Source organism: Mizuhopecten yessoensis, unplaced genomic scaffold (genome assembly GCF_002113885.1).
Source record: "Mizuhopecten yessoensis strain PY_sf001 unplaced genomic scaffold, ASM211388v2 scaffold5547, whole genome shotgun sequence".
In the NCBI taxonomy this organism is placed as follows: Eukaryota; Metazoa; Mollusca; class Bivalvia; order Pectinida; family Pectinidae; genus Mizuhopecten; species Mizuhopecten yessoensis.
Window position 1 is genome coordinate 941,413 of NW_018406103.1, and position 20,486 is coordinate 961,898.

The 20,486-nt window shown below is 36.0% G+C and overlaps 2 protein-coding genes across 2 annotated transcripts in view; one reads left to right on the forward strand and one right to left on the reverse strand.

Moving 5' to 3' along the window:
* Positions 1–15,280, reverse strand: part of LOC110450905 (A disintegrin and metalloproteinase with thrombospondin motifs 18-like) — a 135,282-nt gene extending 120,002 nt beyond the window's left edge. Inside the window, exon 1 of the mRNA XM_021498697.1 lies at positions 14,978–15,280. Coding sequence (XP_021354372.1) covers positions 14,978–15,062 — 85 coding nt within the window. The 5' untranslated portion in view covers positions 15,063–15,280. The remainder of the gene's footprint in view (positions 1–14,977) is intronic.
* LOC110450904 (solute carrier organic anion transporter family member 2B1-like) overlaps positions 1–20,221 on the forward strand; it is a 21,954-nt gene extending 1,733 nt beyond the window's left edge. Inside the window, exons 2-11 of the mRNA XM_021498695.1 lie at positions 7,191–7,570; positions 8,414–8,763; positions 11,330–11,416; positions 11,861–12,061; positions 13,543–13,707; positions 14,007–14,199; positions 16,408–16,525; positions 17,279–17,436; positions 18,448–18,512; positions 19,499–20,221. Coding sequence (XP_021354370.1) covers positions 7,317–7,570; positions 8,414–8,763; positions 11,330–11,416; positions 11,861–12,061; positions 13,543–13,707; positions 14,007–14,199; positions 16,408–16,525; positions 17,279–17,436; positions 18,448–18,512; positions 19,499–19,761 — 1,854 coding nt within the window. The 5' untranslated portion in view covers positions 7,191–7,316 and the 3' untranslated portion in view covers positions 19,762–20,221. The remainder of the gene's footprint in view (positions 1–7,190; positions 7,571–8,413; positions 8,764–11,329; positions 11,417–11,860; positions 12,062–13,542; positions 13,708–14,006; positions 14,200–16,407; positions 16,526–17,278; positions 17,437–18,447; positions 18,513–19,498) is intronic.
* The last annotated feature ends 265 nt before the right edge of the window (positions 20,222–20,486 follow it).

Below are 20,486 nucleotides of genomic sequence, written 5' to 3' on the forward strand. Positions count from 1 at the left end.
CCCCCGACCACCACCACCACCCACCCACACACACACACACACACACGCACGCAGGCACACACACACACACACAAATACACACACATATCCATTGGTATAGTGTAGAGAGACATTCCTTGTTTTATTGGTACATAGTCTTTTCTTTTCGCTAAATGTGTTTCGTGTTGAACTGCCCGCCTTACAGATACCATAAACCTGCTAGTCTAAGATGACAGGTAGGACTAGGAACGGATGATTCATTGTCTTAATATAAAAACATTGTTTAAGTAGGTTAACGAGGCAGACCCAGCTAATGATAACGAGGTAAAACCCACATTACAGTATATATAGCCTTAAGGCCGGCGTGACATGGTTGTCCAGGTGATCATTAATTGTAACACCGCGTTACACAACAGACAATAGTTTTTTTTCAAAAAAGACAGATATGTGAGATGAACGCAGCATGTGATTGATTGCACCTTTGAAATGTGGTAGATACAGAATGCAAAAATTAATTACTATATCATACAGCTGTTTCGTCCTTCTAGGAATAATCGGTATGCTAGTGATAGTATCATCATCATCATCGTCGTCGTCGTTGTATATATCTGATGTAAAACAAAATCTTGCCTTTCAGTGGCGGATCCAGAGGGGTTTTTTGGGCTTCAGGAAACCCCCCCACCCCGAGAATTTTCTTTAAAAATCATGTATTTTCACCATTTTCCTCAATTTTTCCCCAGATGGAACCCCCCCCAGGAAATTTGGAAACCCCCCCGGATAGGTCTCTGGATCCGCCACTGCCTTAATATTATTTTATTTTTTGTTAAATATGATTATTTTTTCTCACATCAGAAATTCTTTTTTATTCGGTCTATGTTTGATGTCCTCGTCTCTTGACCATCTTAAATAATCGGAGTACAAAGAGAAAAAAAAACACGACATTAACTGAACAGGTCAAATAGAGAAAAACAAGCTATCTACAGGTGAACGTACTTGTGTGTGTGTTTATTATGTTCGGTACTACGTAGTTTGTGGGAATGACCAAGCATTCTAGTAACCACGGTGTCATTAATGATCGATCGTGACACAGTAAGGTCAAAGGTGAAGGTGTTTATTGGAAACACCGGTCTACAATGCTGACGTGTAGACTAGCTATATAGCTACCGGCCCCTGGGTTAACCGGCGGTACTTTCCGTAATCGAGAAAAATACTAGTAATCAATCGGGAACCGTCGGTATTTTCTCGTTTACGGAAAGTGCCGACGGTTCCCGATTGTACTAGTAATAGTATTTTCTCGTTTACGGAAAGTGCCGATGGTTCCCGATTGGCATTTTACTACTATATTGACTCCCCCTAGTTTGAGAAATTAGAGTCTAGAATAAGAGTTTGATTGTTTCTAGAGAAAGAGACGACGGTCCACAGTCTACAGTGACATGGTACGCCTTGATTATCCTTCTGTATACCTTCGTAAGAAGTAGAATAAGGAAGTACATAGTTTTGAAATATATAGTAAGAAGATGAAGGATCTAAAAACAACTGTACATTTTAACCGCTCTATGTCATCATTTCGTGTGTAATGAATACCAAAAGAATACAGCAAACGAAGGAAGGTTCCTATAAAACTCATTATGACGTCATGAATTTAAACAATCGGCTACAATAGATGATTTATAGTTAACGTAGTCATTAATGAAAACTAGACAAGACTTACTTCCATCATCATCAGTATTAACCTTTTATGTACCATTTCTTAGATGTTTTTTCATTGTCTAGCTTATATAAATATATGTGTTATAAATGAGAAACTTACATGAGTTTCCATTTCATATGAGATTTATGAAACGAGTCTTGAATTTTTCAATTAAGCGAGCCTCTGGCGAGCTAAAATGAATCATTCGTGACGAGTTTCATAAATTTCACAGGAATTGAAAATGAGTGTAAGATCATTTTTATCACATAATCAAGATTTGTGGCATTTATTCGTGTAAATGTATAAGGCCGCCATTTTGACTTCAGTGCGTAAGTCCGTGACGTTATGTACTTGTCCTTGGCGAGACGTCACAATTGAAACAATTGAAACTTACAACCAATCAAAGGGCTGATAGGCCATATTACATGGGTTAATACGGAAAAAGATATGACATGGATATATTCACTGGATAACACAGTACGTTATGTGATAAAAATGTATATGATTATTGGTACGGAAACATTCTAGCTTGTTTACATCTATACTAGAAATATCAACAGTTTACGAGAGAGGTTACACAAAAATTGTAGAAGAAGTATGTGTGATATTGATATCACTTGTTTTAAAAGAGCTAGAAACCGAGTGAATAAAATTTAAAAAAAGCATGCAGGAGAATCATTTTATGCTAATATAGACAGTCTTATTGATAGTTATGTAGTATCAGATCCTAAATCATATTGGAAACTGTTGAGGCGGTTAATTAAATCAGGCGGCAAATCTAACGAAATTCCATTATTAGTTGATCCACAAAATGGTAGTATTGTATATGATGATTTTGAAAAGGCTGAGACTTTAAAAAAATATTTTTCTTCTATCTCAGACTTGGATGTCAGTGATGCTAGAGTTCCTTCCCTTGATCATAGAACTAATTCTTCCTTGGCTTCCATTCAATTAAACCATTCGGAAATAAAAGACGTTTTGGAAGTATTTAAAATTAGGTAAAGCTCCTGGTACAGATGGTATTAGTCACCATTTGTTACGACACACTGCAAAAACTGTATGTTAACATCTTCAAATATTATTTAATGTTTCATTGTCTAAATGTATATACCCGACGTTGTGGAAACAAGCTATAGCAATGCCCTTGTACAAAAAAAAATATGATAAACATTTACCTTCAACAGACCTATATCTTTACTATCAGCTGTAGGAAAAGTTTTTGAACGAGTAATTGTCAAACATATTCATAACTACTTTTTTGAAAACTCACTATTTTATTCAAGACAATCTGGATTTATGTCTAATCATTCCAATGTGCATCATCTAATCGAAATCTATCATAATATCTGTTTAAATCTGGAGGAAAAGAAACATACTTGTATTATTTTTTGTGACATATCAAAGCCTTTTGATAGGGTTTGGCATGAGGGTCTGATTGAAAAGCTTAAATCTTATGGTATTATCACAGGAAATTTCTTGAAGTGGTTAATTAAATATTTACAGCCCGACAACAAAACGTTTTAATTGGTGAACCAATTTCGAAAAGTCAGTTATTAAAAGCTGGATTACCTCAAGGCTCGGTGTTAGGCCCGCTTTTATTTCTAATCTATATCAATGATATTTCCGAAAATTTAATTAGCGTATCTAGACTTTTTGCTGATGATATTTCGTTAATATTTGGTTCTAACAACTGCAACGAAATTGAACGAGTAATGAATCATGATCTTCAATGTATAAATGCACGGTCCAAGCAATGGCTAGTTACATTTAATTCTAATAAAACAGATGTTCTATTTAACTCAAATATTTGAAAACAAAATCAAGATCTGGAGCTATTGTTTGGCGACAGCATTTTAATTTTTTTCTGAAAACCATAAGCATTTAGGGGTAACTTTCAGTGCAAATGCTAAATGGGGTGATCATGTTGAAAATATTTATAAAAGTGCTTCAAAACGGATAAATGCTTTAAGACAATTAAAATTTCTGGTGAATAGGAAATTTCTTAATAAAATATATACATCTTTCATTCTACCTATAATGGAATATGCTTGTGAACTCTGGAGTGGTTTATCTAAATTCCATTTTGATTTGTTAGAAAAACTTCAACTGGAAGCTGCTAGAGTAGTCACTGGGTTGCCAGTATATGCAAGTTCTCAATCTTTATATTTTGAAACGGGGTGGGACACTTTGAATATCATAAGAGAACGAGAAAAGCTAACTTTATTTTACAAAATGCACAATAAACTAACACCTTCATATCTTTATACATTACTTCCATGTTTAGTATGTGATAAAACTCCATATGAAGGGATTAAGCCTCTAATAAACTGATGAAGGGATTAAGCCTCTAATGAACTGATGATAGGTCTAAGCCTCCGATAAATTGATGAATGGAGTAAGCCTCTTATCAACTGATGTACCAACAATTCCACGTATAAACTCATGAAGAAATTAAGCCTCTAATGAACTAATGAAGGGATTAAGTCTCTGATAAACTGATGATGGGATTAAGCCTCTTATAACCTGATGAAGGGATGAAGCCTCTAATGAACTAATGAAGGGATTATGCCTCTAATGAACTTATGAAGGAATTAAGCCTCTAATGAACTAATAACGGGATTAAGCCGCTAATGAACTAATAACGGGATTAAGCCTCTAAGGAAATGATGAAGGGATTAAGCCACTAATGAACTGATAAAGGGATTGAGCCTGTGAAGAACTGATGATAGGTCTAAGCCTCCGATAAATTGATGAATGGAGTAAGCCTCTTATAACCTGATGAAGGGATGAAGCCTCAAATGAACTGATAAAGGGATTGAGCCTCTAATGAACTGATGAAGGGAATAAGTCTCTGATAAACTGATGATGGGATTAAGCCTCTTATAAAATGATGAAGGGATGAAGCCTCTAATGAACTAATAACTGGATTAAGCCTCTAATGAACTGATGAAGGGTTTAAGTCTCTGATAACCTGGTGAAGGGATTAAGCCTCTTATAAAATGATGAAGGGATGAAGCCTCTAATGAACTAATAACGGGATTAAGCCTCTAATGACATGATGAAGGGATTAAGCCACTAATGAACTGATGAAGGGAATAAGTCTCTGATAAACTGATGAAAGGATTATTGGTCTTATAAACTGATGAAGATATTAAGCCTCTAATGAACTGACGAAGGGATTAAGCCTCTAATCAACTGATGAAGGGATTACGCCTATTATAAACTGATGAAGAAAGTAAGCCTCTAATGAACTGACGAAGGGATTAAGCCTCTAAGAAACTGATGAAGGGATTAAACCTCTTATAAACTGATGAAGATATTAAGCCTCTAATGAACTAATAAAGGGATTAAGCCTCTAATGACATGATGAAGGGATTAAGCCACTAATGAACTGATGAAGGGAATAAGTCTCTGATAAACTGATGATGGGATTAAGCCTCTTATAAACTGGTGAAGGGAATAAGCCTCTTATAAACTGATGAAAGGATTATTCCTCTTATAAACTGATAAAGAAATTAAGCCTCTAATGAACTAATAACGGGATTAAGCCTCTTATGAAATGATGAAGGGATTAAGCCTGTAATGAACTGATAAAGGGATTGAGCCTGTAATGAACTGATGATAGGTGTAAGCCTCTGATAAATTGATGAATGGAGTAAGCCTCTTATAAACTGACGCAAAGATTAACCCTCTGATGAAGGGATTAAGCCGCTAATGAACTAATAACGGGATTAAGCCGCTAATGAACTAATAACGGGATTAAGCCGCTAATGAACTAATAACGGGATTAAGCCTCTAATGACATGATGAAGGGATTAAGCCACTAATGAACTGATGAAGGGAATAAGTCTCTGATAAACTGATGATGGGATTAAGCCTCTTATAAAATGATGAAGGGATGAAGCCTCTAATGAACTAATAACGGGATTAAGCCGCTAATGAACTAATAACGGGATTAAGCCGCTAATGAACTAATAACGGGATTAAGCCTCTAATGACATGATGAAGGGATTAAGCCACTAATGAACTGATGAAGGGAATAAGTCTCTGATAAACTGATGAAAGGATTATTGGTCTTATAAACTGATGAAGAAAGTAAGCCTCTAATGAACTGACGAAGGGATTAAGTCTCTAATAAACTCATGAAGGGATTAAACCTCTTATAAACTGATGAAGGGATGAAGCCTCTAATGAACTAATGAAGGGATTATGCCTCTAATGAACTTATGAGGGAATTAAGCCTCTTATAAACTAATGAATGGAGTAAGCCTCTTATAACCTGATGAAGGGATGAAGCCTCTAATGAACTAATAACGGGATTAAGCCTCTTATGAAATGATGAAGGGATTAAGCCACTAATGAACTGATAAAGGGATTGAGCCTCTAATGAACTGATGATAGGTGTAAGCCTCTGATAAATTGATGAATGGAGTAAGCCTCTTATAAACTGATGAAGGGATGAAGCCTCTAATGAACTAATAACGGGATTAAGCCTCTAAGGAAATGATGAAGGGATTAAGCCACTAATGAACTGATAAAGGGATTGAGCCTCTAATGAACTGATGAAGGGATTAAGCCCCTAATGAACTAATAAAGGGATTAAGCCTCTAATCAACTGATGAAGGGATTAAGCTTCTTATAAACTAATGAATGGAGTAAGCCTCTTATAAACTGACGCAAAGATTAACCCTCTGATGAAGGGATTAAGCCTGTAATGAACTGATAAAGGGATTGAGCCTCTAATGAACTGATGAAGGGATTAAGTCTCTGTTAAACTGATGAAGGGATTAAGCCTCTAATGAACTGACGAAGGGATTAAGTCTCTAATAAACTGATGAAGGGATTAAACCTCTTATAAACTGATGAAGGGATGAAGCCTCAAATGAACTGATAAAGGGATTGAGCCTCTAATGAACTGATGATAGGTCTAAGCCTCTGATAAATTGATGAATGGAGTAAGCCTCTTATAAACTGATGAAAGGATTAACCCTCTGATGAAGGGATTAAGCCTCTAATAAACTGATGAAGGGATTAAGCCTCTGATAAACTGATGAAGAGAGATAGCGCCATATTTAGCTAACATAAGCCACTCTAAAGCACTTTACAGTACATGGATATACAATTAATACAATTAGGATATACATTTTTTGAGGAATTCGCAGGAGCTGCCTTATCAGGAGCTAACTACTAGTCCTATGCCACCTGGCTAATATCTCCCTATGTGTGTATGCCTGCATGTGTGCTGGAGATGTATTGTCTTCATTCATTTATTTCGTTTTATTATTATCATTTTTCTTTATTAATCATCTTTATTTTCTTAAGTTGCGCAAGATATGGTGTTCTTTACAGAAGTAGTTTATCAGAGCTGTAGGCATGAAGGGAAAAAACACTTCTGTATCATAATGTGTAAATCTATTTAGTGGCAATGTTATGGGAATCCTCAGCTAAGTGTAGTGTCCAGCTGCATTAATGCGTTCACTTATGTTGAAATAATAAAGATTGTTTGTTGTTTTTGCCACAGGTTCAGCGAACATAACATATACGAGGAAGATAAAATGGAAAACTGAAATCCAGAAGTCCGGAAGGAATCTTTCGAAAACTACTGCGTGTGCTTAACTAAGAAACAAGAACTAAATTCGAAGACAAAATGTCGGAAACAGAATCCAAAATGGATGACGAAGAAAATAAAAGATGTCGATGTTCTAGGAATATTGTTACTTTCACGTTATCATACGGGTTCTCGTCCATGGTAACTAGTGCATTATCGATATACATGTCCTCACAGATCACCACGCTGGAGAGACAGTTCGACCTCAGCAGTGGAGAGAGTGGGATCATCCTCAGCTGTAATGATATCGGGTTTCTGCTTACCGTCCTACTGTTCGGCCACTTTGGACCAAGGTATTGTTAGACTTTAACAGTCTTTTTAAATCAAACATTTTCATTTATTGTATCTATCACGATACTAATAAAAGAGGCAAATCACACATTAATATTGAAAAAAAAAATATCAGCAATTATTAAACAAGATTTTCCCCCAAGTAAAATTAATCACTCTTGCTGGCCCGGATGGTAGTGCATAGTGCGTGTTAATGTGGAAGGAAATCGGAACACCCCTAGAAAATACATGTGATAGGGAAGGTTTCCTCATACCTTCCTGATAAAAGGCGAGTGCGCCAGCCACTGAACCACTCGGCCTCCATACACATCAAGCATCTTGTATATGACTTCCTTTCCTTTCATTTCTTCAAACCTTTAATTCATTTTATTTTGTCAAAGTTGTAAAGAGTTTAAATAAAAAAGTCAACCTTATAAGCCAACAAGGTATGTTAGTTAATATCAAAGAAATGTCCACATATACCTTATCGAATGTGGCATTTGAGGATTGTACATTTAGTCATTTACCATAACGAAGGCGATAGCTTGGGATATTGAAATATTGAAATCAAAACAATAAATCTTACTGACATTCTTAGTAATAATTTCAAATCTTAACACGAACATATCGCAGCCTCCAAAAATACACAAGCATACACTACACGCATGCATCTTGCACACAGGGAAGGCCGTCCTTAAATGACCTTAGCCGTCAATAGGACGTTAAACAAAATAAAACCAAACCAAACCAAATTATCCAAGGCTTCAAGGCTGCAAATGAACATGACGAACTGTGCAAAAGAACTTACTGAATTTCCAAAGTGCTTATTTATTTATTTATTTATTTATCTATTTATTTATTCACAGATTCCATATCCCGCGACTTCTGTCCATGGCTGTTATACTTTACGGGATATCCGGTCTATTGTGTAGCTTGCCTCAGTTCATCTCTGGTTTTAGTCTACAATTAAGTGATGGTAGTCCCTTAAATTCATCAGAGGATAGTTCTAAAGTTAGTTTGTGCCGGCTGGAAGGGAATCAGACGACCAAATCGTGCAGCGCCGAGGAGACACAAAAAGCCGAGAGTGTGAAGTGGGTGGTTGTGTACATAGGAATCTGTCTGGGGATACAAGGTGTAGGCAAATCCCCTCGGTCGTCTCTTGGGACACTTTTTATTGACAACAACACAGACAAAGTGAAGACGGGACTGTATCTTGGTACGTAAACAGAGACATATGTAAAATAAAATGAAAAATATTTTAATGGTCTCAAAAGCCAACACTTTTTCAAAGTTGGCGCAATGAATGCCAGTTTTCATTTCATGAAAAAAATAGTTTTCATTGATTTTGTTGCCTTGTCAGTACACCGTGTTGACGTCACCCTTTGACGACGTGACATTACTTGGACTTGACCTTGATATACATTGTATGTATCGACGATCAAACAGAAGACGCTTATCATTCCGAAACACCTGGTCTTATTCTCATTGTATCTTCCTATTGTTCATCTTTCGCTCTAGTTTTCTAATGTTTAAGCTGGAATGACAGATTCCCTCACACTTACGTATTCTCTTGTTATGCAGTGGAAGAGGTTGTCGCAGAATAAATTACAATACGTTTATACAAAGACGTTAGAAAACACTGCGTGCCTAAAATATCCTTAGTGGCAGTTTAGAACGCTATATAAAACATGCATTACTATAAGCTGGACATAAATGTATACGTAAACAACCAGATCAATTGCAAAACGAAATGCTCAGCCAATAAATTATTCATATAAAGATAGATAAAATCATACTCACAAGTTACACTTGGAACTTAACATATATTAAGATTTCCTTGTCATGTAAGCCACGCAGAGGTCAGTGTATAATTGACCCTGTTTTATCCTGTCTAGACAACGAACTAATATTAAGGATCCCCGTACCGCTGCCACAAATGTGTAAATATACACACAAAAAAACTTCTTCCGACATATAAAGCCGAGAGTGTAAGGGGGGAGTAAGTATGTTTTCCGCTGTTCATACTTGCATAAACTGTGGAAAAATCCAGATGCAATCCCTTAATGCAAAACAAATTGTAATGGCATTCTCAAATGTTTTGTTTCAATGGTACAACTTCATATAAAAATTAAGGATCCCTGTTCCTTGTAAAAAGTGTCTCTGCATATGTACTAGCATTTCTTATATATGATGTATTACTATGATGATTTTAATCCAGGGACATGGCTTAATTTCATTTCAAAATCATGAAGATATCAACAATACTAAAATCACTTCATGATCCCGTACCACTGTCAAAAACTGTAACTACACATTGAAAACTAACTGTATGACTGAAGATTTGGTAAATCATTTTTGTAAAGTAAACCATACATTGCGAGACTTTTTATGAAAAAATAACGATGAAATATCCAAATATGATAATAAAAATAGTTCGAGGTTCTTATATACCGCTTTATCACAACTTACTTTGCCAATATCTTTCTCAACTCCCTGGGGACCATGCAGCCAGTGCTGCCATTTCCGCGCACACAGCTAGCATTCAACACTCCTAGCACTGCCCAACCACTTACTAATTTACAGCTAAGTAGACTGGAGCAAGCGGAGTAAAGTATCACGTTCAAAGATATAACACAGTGCCGTAACGGGACTCGAACCCTCAACCCTTCCACTAGACTACCGTGCCTCCTGGTAGCAGCAACAATGGTCTGTGTGTTTCCATTAATCAGGGATAGTGTTACAGTTATATACGTTTATAAAATTAAGTAAGGTAACTGTATATATACGAATGACCACAGTGCAGTAGGAAAAGGATCCTTAAACTTATCATTGCACTAATGATACTAGTTCCAACTTATTCCTTCAGTTTTCATAGTCACGTGCATAACATTTCAACTGGCATCAATTTGGACGTGACATATAGTTCACAACAAGACAGTATGTATATTAACAAGTTGAATGACATGTCCTAAGTCAGTGGTCTAGGGTAAAGGTCAATTGAGACGCGTTGTTTGTCCAGAAAACAATAACTAGTTATAGAAAGTTGTACTTCTAGTGCAAAGGTACAGATTTTTTGCAATGGCTAAGTTAAGTAATAGCACTAATATATTTTACTTGTCTTATTTTACTGTTCCATAATAACTAAACTAAGGCTAAATCGTGCTTACACTTACATATTATAAGCTATTTGTACATCACGTGATCATGTCTTGGAAAATGATAAGTGAACTACCAGTTTTGTTTTGCATAAGTAAGTGGCAAGCGGATGTCACATCTGTGTATGAACATGATAGAAAGCCGAGTTACTTACTTTTAGTTACGTGATTATTCTCTTGGCAAAATTAATATCGTAAAAGGTAAAAATATCTCGACACAATTCCAACGTCATTGCGACATATATATAGATTTAATCGACATCTTCTCAGATTTTGTCGACATCTTTTAAAGATAATTGTCGACATAGTTAACTCGTAAGTAGAAAAGTCGATGGCAGAAAATATGCCACCATAAATGCAAGGCCGTTGTTTTGATTTTAAACAACATAACAGATCATTTCGTCATTTACAAAAGACCCATGCAAACAAAGCAAACAACGAGCCTGACGTACAAATTTATGAGTAAATTTGGTTTAATATTTGATAAATATCACATTCAGTTTATTGCAAAGTAGACAATGCTGTCATCACCTTTAAGTTTCTTACTCCTGATTGATTTCCCATAACTTGACCTAAATTGGTTCATCTTGATGTCTAACTTGCCGTTTTTTATTCACATTTGTTTAGGAATTTCGATTGCCATGGGAATGATGGGGCCTTTCGTTGCTTTGATGCTTGGAGGCCTGTTCGGGAAAATTCCAGTGGACTTGAAATGTAAGACTCTATATTGGCAGCTAATTCATGAATTTATTTTGAGAGAAGGATTAATTACAATGAAATAAAAATGATTTACGCAAAGGAAATACACGCTATAAATTCTATACAAAAAAAAATACACAAAAAAAAATCATTTATGTACCTAGAATTTAATACATGTATTTGATATAATTATTAACTTTTCATTAAGTAAATACCAATATATATCTTTACGAGAATAAACATTTGTACAGAACATCGTCAATGTTCTTTTTTTTAATTAAGTGTAAAATCTATGAAAAAAAGCATTAGTTAAAATTGTTTCATTTCATCTTTATTTATTTGAAGTTTACTTTTTAATAAGTGTTCTTTCAGATATCGCTGGCCTCAACGTCCCATATTGATTTAACAAACACACTTGAAAAGTTATGTATATATCTAGTTGTGGCCTTTAATCCTTAGATACAACAATGACACCAGAGGATTCCCGATGGATAGGTGCTTGGTGGCTTGGTTTTCTTCTGTTCGGAGCACTTTCAATTCTAGCAGCAATACCACTCGCGACGTTTCCAAGAAGCTTAGCATTGGCTCCAAGTGATAATGAAAGTCCAACAAAACAAATCGAAAACAAAAATAAAGAGACTTGCTGTGACATGATAAAATGTAAGTTTATTTTTTGTAAGATATGCTTTGTTCGGAAGTAGCTTTATTATTTTAAGTCGATCAGGCAATCAGGCAATAGACCGAAAATACCATAACACGTCATAGCGCACGCGGGGCATTTAAACACGGCCCCTGAATGGTCAATATCAAATACAATGCATAGTTAACAAAACAAACTCTCTTTTTTTTTGTAAATCACATAATAAATTAGTCTATTGATATTTGACCAATTGCCAAAGTGCACTCTTTATATAATGTGCAAAGCGGTTTTATGATGAATGTACTTTGGCGATATCTAGTAATATTAACTGTATGAATGATTGGCAAATTTTCAAGGCCTCTTATTCGCGCACCTCAGACAGAGATATCCGACGTCATACCCCATGCTAGATTTGTCTATCTCGTCCGATCTGTCTTGTACCTTTATGTGACATTTCGCGGAATTTTTACACTGCGATGTATTCATCCGCGCATTAACTGCTTAAAATTGACAATTTGCATTATAAATGTTCTATTTTGTCGATATATGTATAGTTTTGATGTTGTTAGATATTTGATGTTGTAGGTTAAATATAATCTACACTGTGAAATACGTTGAAATCTATGTAAGGACGGACTACATTTTTACGCGGAAGCTTTCAAATGTAGCTTTAGTAGTGAAGAGATCATTATCATTTGAGGCCCGAGGCGGGATACTTGTAGTTTTTAGAAAAATTGAATAGTTCTTTTCGAACTAAAAGGTGCGAGAAAAAAATCAATTACCTGTAACTGAGCGAGATCGGGTTATCTCAGTTTCGGGCTAAGATTCTGTAACATCCCAACCCCGGCTTACGCATCGGTTGGGATTTTGTTACAGAATCTTAACCCTCGACTGAGATTACCCGATCTCGCTCAGTTACAGGTAAAAGACTTTTATTATTATGATATACCTCGGGCAAAGACAGTTATTTACAGTATAATAATTCTAGGTGTCAAGTGAATTGGTCAGTTTGTTAACCTAAAACCAATCAAATTCATGTAGCTTACCGCGTGCCTTCGGTTTTGTCATGACATACTCAAGGGGTGCAGAGAACGTAAATCAGCATGGATAAAATCTCCCGTGCTGTGAATAAAAAATTACAAACAGCAGTATTTGGAGGGTTCTGCGCCAAGTTATGGAATAGTTTACCATCAGCTATCAGGCAGTCAAAAACCCTGTCTACATTCAAGAGGGATATAAAGCACCACCTCTTCACGTCTGCATTTTAGGCTCCCTGAACAGAAATAATATACACGCAACGTGTATACCCTTTGAAAATTAATTGATGGGCATAACGAGATTGTTGTTTTGTACGCCTTTTTATCTACTTTATCTATAACCGTCACTGTAGAAATAGTTATATCTACGTGTTGTTACGCGCCTTAGGGTTCTATTACAAATAATATAGGGCGCTATATAAATGTTGTATATTATTATTATCACTATCCCTATTCATTTGCAGCCCTACCAAGAGGTTTATACAAGGTAGTTCGATGTGCCGTATTCGATATTTGCCTAGCCGCCATATTGTGTTTGCTGTTTGGGGCGATGGGAAATACCATATTTGGACCAAAATACATAGAGAATCAGTTCAACGTCCCGACTTGGAAAGCAAATGTCATCTTAGGTAAGGACAGCGCAGAAATAACTAGTGTCCATAGATGTCTTAAAATGCTTTCAATCTTTTTCGAGAGATAATTTTAGATTCGTATTATCCCCCTTTAAATCCGACATTCGGTGTGGAAAAATAACATTAAGTAGATAACCGTTCTTAATTTGAATTTTGAGTTGCGGCCTGATTGGTCCGCGATTACTCGAACAATTTTACGGAAAGACCCGAACAGTTTTCGAATGGAATGTATTCATGCGTAATCGTTTTGCTGTTTTCGGTAGGTTGTTATACTTGTTATTGTTTTCCTTTTATAGGAGTTGAAAAGTTAGGAACAGGTATATTTGGAGTGTTTCTTGGAGGGTACCTAACATCACGTCTGCGCATGAGCAGACGGCAGTGCCTGAAGATGGTTATCATCCTCAGCTTCCTGACAACGGCGTTATCTAGCCTTGAGTTTATTTTTGGTTGTGAAAACCCACCCATTGGAGGAGTAGGCGGAATAGCTGTGTGAGTATAACTTGATGTAAACTGTACCTAAAAGTTTAACACTATACCAGTACCATTATTACTATTGTAAAATAAATGTTTAGTATTATCCATTAAAATGCAAAAACAAAGTTGCTACTCATTTTACAGAATAATAATTGTTAGATGTTTTAAATGTTTGAAAATAGATATAAAAACCAGACATTGCAAGACCTGCATTTCACATATGGTGTAAGCAAGAAATTTCAAATGCGCTGCATCCATATGAGTCTTATAGAACTGTTATATCATTATCGTAACTTTCAAAACGTTCTGTCCGTTGCTTCGATATCGGAGAAATGCAAATCTCAGTTTAAGAATATATGTTTGAAGTTTCTCTGCAATTATGTTACACATAATTTTTTTGTTGCATATAAATCAATTCTCGTTTCGAAAATTAATGTAACAAAAAAATAGGCCGATAACATTAAAGGAGGTTTCCTGACATTGATTTGAAAATGAAATTATTCAGAATTAAGATCACATTCAAAGTACTAAGAAATGACGACATCTTATGGCAAGACAATTGCCGTAATACTTTTTGTCTAAGATAGCAAATATGACACTCAGTGTGTCGTATTTGTATTGTACTTTTCAAAGTTAACAGTTGAACTAAATTCATTCACCTTGTATTCATCGGGAAATGTTGCTTGCATTGGCAGATATATAAAGGTGTTTGGATGAAAGATACAACCATCAACTCTTTCTACGCAAGGACAGATTATTATGCAATACTGATCATGTTAAATCTTATACTTACGAGCTGATTCCTGGTTAACTTCCGGTAATTTACAATCTATTGTTGGTATTGTCCATAATCCAGGTGTACCCAAACAAAATGTCATCACAAAAAATCCATGTCATTAAGAGCTTCACTGCGAAGGTAACCACCAATATATCAGATCGCAATCATAAAGAAAACTGATGTGGTAGCATAAACTACCAAGGGCAGACGCCAAGGACAGACGACGCGCGCGTATTTCCACATTCTACACGTGATATTCACACAATCAGGGCCTGTTGTTTTATGCGGAACAACCGGTTTGTTTGTTTGTAAATGTAGAATTATCGGGTACAAATCCTGGCGGACCTGCAAAGGTTTATGCAGGCCTTGCAACAGAAAACGGCATTACTGGGTCCGACTTTATTTCCTAAACGAACACCACTTGTCCAACCGGTTCCACATTTTCGATCGCGATAAATGAAAGCGGGCCCTGGTGAATGTGCCCACGTTTTTCACGCGGGTAGCGGTCGAGTGTTTGGAGGAAATAGGCTTCCAGGTGAACGGATGGGCTTTTTACGTCAGAAATTATTATAATTGGTATATTTGATTCTGATATGTTCCCTATTTCATAGGTTGTCCTGAACTACATACTGATAATTATTTCTTACGAGATTTACTCGCGACGTTGTTTGCTAATGGTGATACTGGTAATGTTAATAGTAGCAATATATTAATATAAACCTACTCATGTATGAAAGAAATTGAAGAGAGTAAACATTTACACAGTTAATATCATTTATTCTGCATATAAAAGGCGAACTTTTGTAATGTGTAAAGAAGGAAATGTTGATATTGTGAAGGTTGTTTTTTTAAATTCGCTTTCAACCGATTGGTAACCTAGGTTTTTACATGCTTCATCTTCTTCTTCCAATAATCTGCATACCACCTTTGGTGTATTTTCGCAGATGTGGGTCAAGTGTTTCCATCAAGGAGAATGATTATTGATAGGACGTTAGGCATTTTTGCCAAATATTCACCAAGAATTACGGTGACATTTTTGTTAACAGGATTTTGGTGTCTTAATTCTTGAAATAATTACATGTGTGTGTGTTTGCTAGTGTTCCTTCTTGAATACATGCTGTGATATTAGTAAACATGTAAAACAAATACTAGTAAGCTTTGCTGGTCTTTTTTTATATTTTTTACATTTCTTTTTTTTTTGTGTGTGTGAAAAATGCGTAAGAGATTTTTTTTTTTTTTGTAAAAGATTTATCTAAGCTGTAGTCATGCCGGAGAAAAAGTTTCCGACCCATAGATACAGTGTTTGGTAGTGTTACGGGGATTCTCAAGTTATTAACAATCTTTTTTAACATTCAGCCAAAATGTACAACGGAAGAATACGATAACAGGATTTGACATGTTTAGCCAGATTACACGTATGATGTAAAAGAGTGTTTTTGTTTCAGTCCGGCGTCCGTGCAGAGCTGTCAATGTGAGGGCGTACCATACGAGGCGGTGTGCGGGTCGGACGGACAGACATTCATCACACCCTGTCATGCTGGCTGTCACAACGTCACCGAAAATGTAAGCTCTACATTTAAGGAAACTGTACCAGGCCTACACATTAATGCTCTCATACAATTCTCCAGTGAAACTTGTCCAGACAATAGAGTAGAATATATAGACTGTAGAAATCAATCTGTCCGTTAATTGTTGTTGTTTACAGTTTCGCATTTGAACCTAAAAGCTGTTTACGTTTTTGGTTTTTTTCTTCTCCACCTTGCACTATAAAAATTTGAAAGTTTTTTAACCTTAAAACCCATCGTGTTGTGGACATTTTCGCATTTTGAACTTATTTTTTTACATTGTAGAAATGTTTGCGTTTTGAATCACACAACAACCATTAGCATTGTTCAAAATTTCGCATTTAACTTAAAACACTATTTGTAATGTGGAAATGCTTGCATTTCTTTTTTAATTTTAAATCCATTCGCTTTGTGGATGTTTTCGCGTTTTCTACTTTGAAATTATTTGCGTTGTCCAAACTTTCACATTTTGAACATATAAACTGTTCGCATTCCTTAAATTAATTTTCGCGATTCGGATTTTTTTTAAATCATTTGCGCTGTGGAATTGTTTGTACTGACATAAGAATTGCAATAAGCAGTGTAAATGTATAGTATGTCGGTAGATTAGCATCTACAAAAAGTGCACATATTTATGCAGAGTAGTAAAATAAAGAACATGTATTATAATGATTCTTTATATTTTGGAAACACTCTTCTTTGCGTTTGCGTCTTTTTGCCTAATATGTCGCCATTGTTGACTTTCTCTTAGGTATACAGCGACTGTAGGTTTGTGTCAGGTGACCAGACGGCACGGCCTGGTATCTGTGACAGTGGATGTCAGTTTCTCATTCCGTATGTCGCCGTTTCCATGGTTTCAACACTTATTGCTACGATGAGCATCATGCCAATATATCTTGTGTTCCTCAGGTAAGTAAGCATTTTGAGACTACAAGTTCATTCATTAATTCATTCTTTATTAACCAAAAGCCCTTATGCTTAAAGGTACAGCCATATATGCATAAAACATTATCTGTCACAGGAGAGTGACATCACAGTATACATAAAAACACCGTTCAATAATGTGCATATAACGATACTTAATTAACAATTACAGTTATGAAACACCACAATACATAAACCTATTATTGATGCCTCTAAAAAGGCAAATATAAATATTCACCAAAATTGGTAGCTCTCTAATATTATTCATACTTAGTAGTTGAGTAATTTAAAAATGGAGGGTTTTCTGTAAAAGTATTGTTTGATTAATCTGTGACTCAAATCGCTATAAAATGGACGAATCAAAATAAAATGGAACTCGTCTTCGATATCTTTCAAATGACATTTGGTACAAATTCTGTTTCTGCGTATGATATGACGATGGCTTCTAATTTCTATATTTAATTCATGAGACGATATCCTAAATTAAGTTAACATTTGTTTGTATTCAATCACTGACCAGCTTTCTTTCTTGTGGTATCATTATCACAATAAGACCATTGCTGTAGCGACTTGTGACGCTATTTTCGTGGCAGTCATTTCATTATATTGGCGGTAAGGCCATACCGAATTGAAAAGTGGTTATTGTAAGTTCTTTTTAATTTTAAATCGGGAGCGAGGTTTTTTGGGTTTTTTTTTTCTTATTTTCATTTTAATTTTTTTGGAGCGAGCGATATAAATATATGAATATGCTCATGTAGCCTAAAAATTGTTTACATACAGATTTCCATAGCAGGCTAAAATAAATGCTGAACTTCCAAAACTTATATCTTTTTCTGATTCTCTACTCATACTTTAAAATGCAACAAAAGTATTATGAAGATAATAGTAATGGAATAATTCATAATCCAGTTCTGAATAGAATCGAATATCACAGTCAGGATTTTAATAAATCTAACACAGTTTTCAATATGTATATATGAATGCTTTGTTTTTCAGGTCGGTCCCTGACGACAGTCGAGCATTAGCGTTGAGCATTATGTCGGCAATGGTCGCCTTACTTGGTAAGAATAGCAAGAAATTAACAAATGCTTAGTTTGTTTTGAGCACAAACAGTTATTAAAATCTGTTCTTAAAACAAAGCATTTATGATTCATACCAAACTGATACAAACTTCATACAAAATAATATATACTTAATTGATGTAGATTGATAATTTACCCTTTGGCATAAAACAACCCGTCACGTGTTCATGAAACCCTTCGCATGCTCAGACTCCGAATCAATTTGGATTTCAACCTTTTTTTGCCCCCAGCAACATCTACCAGGTGCAGTGTAAATTCATTTTGGCATAATGTATCTATGGTTTGGTTTAATTTTGTTTAACGTCCTATAAACAGCTAAGATCATTTAATGACGTGCCTCCTTGTGTGTAGTGTGTGTAGTGTATGCGTGCTTGCGTGTAAGGATGCAGGAGACCGGGTATGTTTAACTACTTGCCTCCTTGTGATAGCGCGGATCTGATGCCGACTTAATAGTGCTATCTCACTGAAATGCCATGCCGAAGGCACCAAGCAGAGCATTCCGCCCGGTCACATTCGCCATTCCCCTAAATTCTGAACGTAAAGCAGGGCATAACAACTACCATTTTTAAGGACTTTGGTAGGCCCTGCTTGGGACAGAACCCATTGCCTTCCTCACCTGGGCGAACGTTCAACAGTCAATCCAAAAGTGAGGTGTTGCCAAGCAATGCGCTAGGAAATAAAAGATAGTTAGAAGTAGAAAGAAAAATAAAGAATCCAAATATTGCAATGGGCACAGCAGATTTATTTTGGTCGCTTTTGTGTCCCCAAATAGAGGACACAAAAGCAAATCCCCAATTATGCAGGGTGTTCATCATTAGTCGCCTCCTACGATGCAAACAGTGGGTAACAGCAGGTGTATTCTTTTCCCGATCGTCCACCTGCAGGGGTGATAATGTACGTGCGTGTTTCGTCATCAGTAAACAAGTATGGGTTATTAATATGTCCTTCTGTCTGATCTGTTTCAGTATTCATTCCTACTCCTATTGTATTTGGAAAAATCTACGACAGCACTTGCCTTCTTTGGAAGTATACATGTGGAGTACGAGGAGCTTGTGGGCTTTACGACATTGTGGACATGCGCTACCGATTAATCGCACTTGACGTCGGCTGTCGCGGCTGCGCACTCGTTCTCTACATGGTGGCTTTATGTGTTGCAGTGAGTCAGGATAAAGATCAAGACACTGATGATGGCAATGAAGTAGTTGATATCGGCTTGAAACCCATCTAAGCTACATAAACTGTCCCTTATTTTTACATTATTTTTCTGTAAATGGTTCATAATTATTTAAATACGTCGTCATCATTTTCAGAACATATTAACACATGATTTCGCAGTAAAAGTAACAGAAAGAAATCCGCATAAGCATTGGTGCCGTCACACAAATTTGTCTCGTTTGGGGAAAATTTGCATATCCCCGCCCACATATGTAGTAGTTGACGTCATGGAAACGTGTCACGTTCTGTGGTAATAAGTCACAGATTACAGGAACAGTGGTTAAGGAGTGATAGCTAGTGTAGACTACATCACACACAGGGTCTTACGAATCTGTTACAACTATATTTGGACCTAAACTAAGGTGTTCAGAGTACCAACTTTCGGTACAAATACAAATACCATCCCCGTTTATCTCGAAGTGGGGAGGGGGTTGGCATTTTTACCGAAGGTCAATCTTAACACTTAAAACATATAAAATTACACTGAAGACTTATAATTTATTTTCAAATATAGCTGTAACAAATGCTCGTGTTCTTGTGGACTGTATGTACATAAATAATATGTTTTTTGCTTAATCGCTATATGCATTCTATCGTAATCCAATGTACGTGCAAAGTACTGTATATGAAATATTGGATATGTGGAATTTATACGAGATTGATGACACCGGGTTTAAATTTTTGCCTGATAAATCATCGAAATCTCGCTAACGTTCCATAAAATGTCATGTGAAATTG